At 47.9% G+C, this 7,713-nt stretch overlaps 1 protein-coding gene across 1 annotated transcript; it reads right to left on the bottom strand.

Moving 5' to 3' along the window:
* Window positions 1-902: 902 nt before the first annotated feature.
* HORMAD1 (HORMA domain containing 1) lies at window positions 903-7,469 on the bottom strand. The gene is made up of 13 exons (XM_010015224.1): window positions 7,437-7,469; window positions 6,942-7,086; window positions 6,562-6,625; window positions 6,283-6,319; window positions 5,874-5,894; window positions 5,748-5,774; window positions 5,286-5,353; window positions 4,481-4,632; window positions 3,628-3,884; window positions 2,886-2,949; window positions 2,444-2,520; window positions 1,628-1,711; window positions 903-983 (listed from the first exon to the last, which is right to left on the bottom strand). Exons 1-13 carry the CDS (start codon window positions 7,467-7,469, stop codon window positions 903-905), a joined length of 1,110 nt encoding a protein of 369 aa, XP_010013526.1.
* Between the last annotated feature and the right edge of the window lie 244 nt (window positions 7,470-7,713).

Genomic DNA, 7,713 nt, shown 5'->3' with positions numbered 1-7,713 from the left:
GCCCCGTCGCGCCCAACCGCCCGCTAAAGCAGCACCAGCGCAACGCAGCCGTTAAGAGCGTTTTAATTGAGGAATGATAAAAAGACGTTCTGCGTTTCAAAGCCAAAAACCGTCCAGAAACGTTCGGCGATTCCCACCTGAAGGCGGCAGCAGCTCCGCGCAGCGACAGCTCCAAGTCATGTCGAGCAAAGGGGAAAAGGACATTGTTTGTTAGGGAAGGCAACGTGCCGCGTCCGGCTGCCCCAGGGAAGCGTTTCGAGTGCTGCATAAGGAGTCTTGCACCCTTCTAACAGACCCACAGGCGGATGCTTTGTAACTACACAGAAATAGATCTCGGCACAGCTGGACAGCAGTTCTGGCGTGAAAGATGGAAGGGGAGGTGCGAAGAAGGCTTCTTACTGGAGTGCGGTGCCTTCAGTCTGGCAGAAATGAACCCCCCCAAGTGCCCCGGCAGCAAAAGCAGAACATGTAACAGTGCTGAAACCGAACCCAAGCTTGAATGAACCCAGGACTTGAGGGGGCTTGAGCCCCCCAAGGCAGGTTCTGGACAAGGAGTTCCTCAGAGCCCAAAGTTCCTGGTGAAACCTTGTGGGTAATAAACCTTTCACAGTCACCATCAGAGGGTAACAGGTTACAAGCAGGAGTTAAATCCCCAACAAGTTCTCTCAGTAGTCACCCACCTTCTTGTCCTCCCTGATGGGATACAGCCTCCTATGAAAAATAACTTCTGATCTCTTCAACTGGGCTTCTTGGGAGGTTTTTTCCTTTTCCAAACTGTCCATTTTGACTACAAACAGAACCAAAAAGATCCCTGCAAGATACTTAAATAGGAACATTCACATTCAACAACAACATGGAAGTGGTGTGGAGAACTCCGTGAACGAGCAGCTGGACATGGGCATCTAGAACCGCTCCTTGGGTTCACTGATCTTCCTCCTTTTTGGCAGCACATCTTGACTGGACGAGAGCTCAAAGTGATGAACCTGCCAAGGGAGAACAATCCCCGTGTCACAGGGTTGGAGCTGCAGGAGCTGGGATTCTGTGGTTCCCTGGAGGCAACACAACTGAAGCCTGATGCCACGAGCAGCCAGAAGCCAACTGCAAATGGGGCAGAACCAGGCAGCAGGAGCACCCTGCACCAGCAGGAGGGTGCTCAGCACCACCCTGAGCTGCCTGCCCGAGTTTTAGCCAGTTACTGGGCTTGCATAGGTGTGAAAAGGTGGCAGTTCAGCCTTTAGCTCTGCTGTGCTTTGGCTTATTTAAGGCTTTGGTTAAATTCTAGTATTAAGTTCATTAAAACCCCTTGGTTTTTACAAGACAGACAGTAAACATAGAGAATGATGGGGCTTTTCCTTCACATCAGCGAACAAACGCAGCCCCAGGAAGATCTCATCAGTCCTAACACATCTTTCTCAGCCTGTGTTAACTGCAGCAACACTCAGCTTTTAGCTCTGGAACAGATGATTTATTTTTGGATCCTAAGAATCCAAATGTGTTGAATTTCATGGGAGTTGCAGAAGTGATGAGAATTCCACCCTGTCGGTGCGAAATGTATTGAAGCTTAAGAGGTTTATTCACCCTTTGGAACAGAGAAAGGTTGAAAGAACAGCAACAGAACAGTACTAACAGTGCTGGTCTGGAATATCTTCCCACTCCTTGTCCTGCTCTCTGACACATTAAGTTGAGATGTTTTACTTGCCAAATGATCCACCTAAAATCAGAAAAGAGATGAGACAGGGGTAAATCTATCTATACCTTAGAGGCTGCAGCAGGTTCCGTGCTGTAGCAGGCACAGAGCTGTCTCTGCTCCCCAGTGCTTCAGCTGAAATTGAACCACAGGGGTATTTAAATCCTCAATCATACCCACTGAAGACACCAACGCTATTTACAGCTGAAGGTGTCAAAGAGCCCTGTCAGAGAAAACGGCAGCTATTCTGATCCCCAACTCACTCACAGTTACCTGGGGCGATGCTTTTTTAAGACCTCTCAAGGACCTGTGGTGGAAGCCACCCTCCACCTTTAAATTAAACCCCTTTGCTACATGCAGGGCTAGAGCCTGAGGCAGAAACCTGCTTTTTACCAGCCTTCCAACGTGTTTGGGTCTGGCAGAACCAGCAGAGCCATTTCTGTTGGGCTGAGTGTTTAGTCACTGCAGTTTAGAAACACGAGAGTTGCATTCCCAGTTCTCCTACCAACAGCCAGACCATCTGTTTGGTGTGAAAAGCTGTCTCACAGAGCAACAGCCTTTGGTACTGCTTTCATTGCTTTAGAAAGTGAGCAGGTTTTGTGAAACACCAGCAAGTGAAACGTAAAGGCATTTTCCTGCTGAAAATACTGTTGTAAATTAACCTTTAGCAGCTTCCCTATTAATTACTCCGAGTAGGAAAGAAGCTTTACAAAAGCTCGAGTAGAAGTTTAACAAGACAGGATGGAGTTTTCCTACCTGAGGATTAGAAACACACAGATTCTGGTTCCCTCCAGCCTTTGTAACTCCATCTTCCTCACCAGTTAAGTGTCGTTCTGTGGAAGAGTTGCATAAGCACAGCGTTGACAACACACTCACAGCCCCTCAGCCCGGTGTTTGCCACCTTTGCCTTTCTTTGGAAAAGTGGCCTTGATCCCCAATCTCCTTTATACACTGGACAGTTAAAGGCCGGTCTCTGATGGGAATTGCTTCCAGGATTTAAACCCCAAACGCCTCACGAGCCCATTCTGCACGGCAGAACAGGGAAGTGTCCCTGGGGGACCGCTGTGGCACAGCCTGTGCTGCCTCTGAGCCCCCCAGCAGCACCGGCTCCTGGAGCCACAGTGCCCTTGTCACTGCCTGCAGCTGCAGGAAACAGGGCACCACCTGAGGAGAGCCAACAAACACATGGGAATGTTACCTTGAGCTTCTGAAATCTTCACATTATTCCTGTCTTCCCCTTTGTCAGCCAGGCTGGGATTTTCCTAGATGAAGAAAAAGGACTATCATTTACTGCAGGAAGAGGGTTTGCACTAAGCCAGAGCTTTCCATGGATTCTCAGTGGAACAAACTGCATTGAAGTGATTTACTCTGATGTGGAATGTGCAGAGCAGCTCAGCATTAACTCATTAGTAATGAAACACACATTTAATTCAACTGCCAAGAAAAACACCTGTAAAAGTACTACAGTCGTGGCTGTCTGTAGGTATAGAGCTGCACTGAAGGGTCCCAGAGCACATTATTGTCACCCAAAACTGTGGCTGTAGCAGCTCACTTGGGACTGGTGTGGGACAGCTCCAGGGAGGCTTCACTGTGGCCTGTGCTGCTTGCTCAGCTCCACACACCAGTACCCCCAGCACGAAGCTGCTCCTCACTCTCCTTGGCCCCTCTCTAGTCTCCCAGAGACACAACCACCACCACCGGTGCTGCTGATGGGCACTCTGCAGATGCACTTGTTCAATACTGCTTTGACAGTGACAGATTCTAACTGGAGCAGTCAAACTCAAGCAATAGATGTACCACAGACATGATCTTGGTTAAATACATCTGGAAACCCAGAGGTTTTTATTAATGTTAGAGCAAGACACGCAGTGACTCAATCAGTGGCCTCTCTCTAGGCTGTAACACACAGAACAAGCCCCACAGAGCATTTGTGCTCTTACATTCATGTCGTGGTTCTCCTCTTCTGGATCATCCCTGTCCACTCGGATCACCTGGAGAGGCACGTTTGTCTCCCCACTCTTCAGGATGCTTTTATCAACATTTTCCATCCGTTGTTTTTCAGTCGTCACTTTAACTTTCAGCATGTGAAAAGGTGTTGGCACTTCACCCACGTTCAGATACATGGGCTCCCCTTCAAATATCATCCCCTCGCATTCACCCTCCTTAAACCCAGGGGGTTGGTAATCAGATGGTGTAACTGCAGGAAAGGATTCATTACATGTGTTAGAATGAAACATGCTTGTAAAATGCATTTGCACTTGTATGGCAAGACAACTTTTCTCCTTTAAATACAAAGAGCTGCTAAATAAATGCATGGGGAGCAGAGGATAACCAATATTCAATTTGTACCGAGTTCTTTTTCCCCCTTCACAACAGGCAAACCCCCATTAAAGCTACTTGAAACAGTTAAATATGGAGAAGAGCTTGAAGCTCTGATTTCTCCTTGTAAAGCAACGTAAAGTAATACTTCCCAAAAGCAGAGCTAGACATCTAAATAGTGATCCCAGCCACAACTGGCAAACATCTTACACCTTGGCATACTCAGGAAAGCTCTGTTTTAAAGTGCACTGAAATCCTGCTCCGGTGAGGTCAGTGTCAACATCGTGCTCCCGCAGTGACCAAATCCATTCCCTTCGGATGTTCAAGTATCATGAGGAACAGACACAAGGGCAATAACCTCATCTAACAAGTCCCAACATCCACAAAGATTATACATGGAAAGATTTCTCTGAATTGCTTTCCGATGTCTTGGAATGCCAGAGCTGAGGAAGCAGGGTAAGATGGAAACATCACCTTCATCGTAGTAGAACAGCTTCATGGTCAGGCAAACATCATTTGGTAAGGGGCTCAGGTTCTGCATCAGAACGTAGATCTTGCGGATGAGGAGGATGCTGGCTTTCTTGGTGTCTGCACAGGTGATGGTGGAGTTATTCCTTATGTCCTTACTACAAATGAACAAGGCATTCAGGGTTTAATATATCAGGCTGTTTCCAACCTTAAGATACACGAGTAACAGACTGTGAGTGTCAGAAGCAGACATCATATGTATTGCCCAAGGGCTGAGATTACAGGCATTGCAACTCCTGATACTAGGTGACCTATGCCTCTGGTCTCTGGAGATCCAAGCCTGAGGCAGGGGCATCCTGAAAGCATTATGGTTCAGCATCTGTGACCAACTGCCCTATTGTACATTACACAGTGCTTGAACAACACCCAGGAGGAAAGGAGGAACTTTAGAAAGCCCCAATTCTACGAAGTCTCACATCCTTGCTTTCCCCTAAGTAGCACTATTGACCCTGACAAGGATGGGTACTGCTAAGAGAACACATTCCAGTGCTGAACATTCCACCCTCCACACTTGAAGTATCTTAAAGAACCTGCTCAGTGTCGGACTCTGACACCAAGAATCATCTTTTGAGCAGATGCTGAAAAACATCACCTGCCAAAATGCTGCCCTGCATTTGAAGTGTAAGCTGACAGCCTGTGGTGACACAACGAGTCGTGAGAGCCAGCGTGAGGAAAGGAAAGAGCAAAGAGCAACTCCAGGTTTTAGGTTCAGGTGCGGAAGCACAGAGCAGAAGGTGCCGGTGGCAGTTACCTGCTGAAGTCCAGGAGGGGCCCCTTGTGGGTGTACTTGAACTTGAAGTGGTAACACTCTGTGATTGTCTGCAGGCAAAGGCAGGGGTTACTGAGCCACCAGCTCTGAGGTGAGCTGGTAACCGCTAACGGGGCTTCACCAGCCACAGCCCCGCTCCCGCCCCGGCCAGCTCTACTCCCAGCTCCAGTGTGTGCAGCTGCCACCACACCAACGGGGGCTGCACTTCCCAGGAATGTCTACATTTCCCAGGAATCGCCAGGAGAAAATACCAGGAAACATCAGCTTAAGTGTTTAGGACAAAATATTGATCCCAAGTCACGGGAATGGTAAGTACTACTGCTTGTATACGCCTCGTAAGTACTACTGCTTGTATACACATTCTATCAGTGGTAAGTCCTACTGCCTGTATACACGTTTCACTCTGTCCATACTATATCCAGTAAAATATTCCAGCAGATTTACCTGAGGATCTTCTGGATGGGTATAGACCTGTATTTTTGAAGTAAAGAGAAAAAGCAGAGTCAGAATTTCACACCTCTCCAAGCATCTACCTTACCCAAGCATGTACCTGTTTTCAGAGATACTCACTGCCAGGACAATCATTCTGAGCTGTTGGAAACATAAGAAAAAGACCATTAAATGCATCCCATAGCTCACTGCTGCTTGCTAAGTTGTTCTGGTTCTCTAGCTCTGCAAACCAATACAGACAACTGAGGCCTGTTTGAAGGGAAACCTCTTCATATGCTCAACTCCTCATCTGTTTCAGGAAGGACTTATCCACTGGCAGAAGAAAATGCCCATGTAGCCCTGACATGAAGTGTTTGCTCACAAAGAATATGGTCCCCAGATGGGGATGCAACCACACTGCTGCTGTTTTAACACATTAAAGCACAGCTATTCCCTCACCAGAAAGCCCTGTAACTACACTGCAGCTAATGGATTTAGATAAGTGAATGCTTTAATGCATTTTAAACAGCTAAATGATAGAAAGACTTACGTATTTCTTCTGCAAGGCATCGTAGCATCCTAACATCCTGCAAAAACCAAATGACATTGTCCATCTCGCCTCCATCTACTTTGCTTCCAACTAAAATGGCCCCAGCCCCACTAAAGATGGACTTGCCATCTCAAATATTGCCAACCCTGCCCTAAAAGCGCTGCCTGCGCTGCTGTTCACCCACAGCAAGGCAACCTCGCGCCCTGCAACCAGCCACAAAGGTTCCTTTCAGAGCTGCCACGCTCTGGGAGCGTTCCCGATGCACAGAAATCAACATACCATTTCACCAGCTGCGTGGAGCCAGGACAGTTCTTGTCTTCCCTCAGGATTTTGACACAGACATCTCCAAAGAAGCAGAATGAATCCATGCAGAGTTACTCAGGACAAAATGGAACTACATTGCTAACAAAGTAAAGATCATTCCCAAAAAGCATCTAGCAAAAGCAGCCTCCAAGCAGCACTACCAATAGGTGTAGGCATAGTTTTAATTGCTGAGTCAGCATCACCACTAGCAGCTATTCATGTCTTAGAGAAGTTTCCATCCCAGTCACTGCAAATGGCCATTGCATTAAGACCGAGTGGCTTTAAAAGCACTCGGTAACTTCTTACCAACCCTTTGACAATAGCTTTTGCAAAGCAGCATGAAACCAGCCTGTTACCATCCATGTATCTTGTTCTATAGGCACTTTCAGGAAAGATTCCTCTCAGGTATGTAATGCAGGACACTGCTACCGCCAGGAGCCTCTTCACCAGCATCAGGGACTGCTGCTCAGTGGATATTTTGGTAGGGAATACAACCGCACTCTGAAAGAGAACAAAGCAAGTTAATCCAACCCCGACAGGCTGCAATCTGGTCCAGTGCTGGCTTAGCCTTTGAATCGAATGGAAAAGTATCACTTTTCCCATGTATAAAGGTAAGCATATGCCTAGCACTTGCTCTATTCAGGTCACAGCTGATTTCTACCAAGTGCACAAAGTTCAGACTCGAACTCTTCTGCTATTCTATCTTTGCTCCTGGTAAGAAGCTGCAATGAAGCTGTAATTTTCAAGTGAGGCCGCTTTACAGAGCACCCGGGGGCACCATTTCAGCTGCGATTCACTGACTTTTCCACTTCAAGTAACACCCTGTGCTGAAACACACGTGGGAATCGTACCGCGCAGCTCCTTTGCTTCTGAGCAGTTGCCATCTCGCAGGTTCTCTTCTGCCTGTTGATGAAACACGGGGTCAGCGCGTCTCCGTCCGCTCACGAGGGCACAGGAGCCCACGCTGCGCCTATTCCAGTACCTGACCCCACAAACACTCCTGGCACTGTTAACCTGGCAGCAGCTCAAACCGACACTGAGGTGCTGGGGTCACTGTCCCCGAAGCCTTCACCCCCCGGGTAACCCGGTGCCAGGGGGTAGTGGTGGCCTTGGCAGCGCCAGGAACGG

The sequence above is a fragment of the Nestor notabilis genome, unplaced genomic scaffold (genome assembly GCF_000696875.1).
Source record: "Nestor notabilis isolate BGI_N333 unplaced genomic scaffold, ASM69687v1 scaffold8770, whole genome shotgun sequence".
Taxonomy (NCBI): Eukaryota; Metazoa; Chordata; class Aves; order Psittaciformes; family Psittacidae; genus Nestor; species Nestor notabilis.
Note: the sequence above shows the minus strand (reverse complement) of the source record. Positions and strands in the feature narration are given on the sequence as shown.

Bases quoted from the DNA above. Each gene is read 5' to 3' on its own strand.
- HORMAD1 (XM_010015224.1), bottom strand. From the start codon at position 7,469: ATGGCAACTGCTCAGAAGCAAAGGAGCTGCGCG. The intron at 5,895-6,282 runs GTAAGTCTTTCT...TGTTTCCAACAG, and splicing joins ATGCCTTGCAGAAGAAATAC to CTCAGAATGATTGTCCTGGC. The intron at 1,712-2,443 runs GTAGGAAAACTC...TTCTGATTTTAG, and splicing joins TGTGTGTTTCTAATCCTCAG to GTGGATCATTTGGCAAGTAA.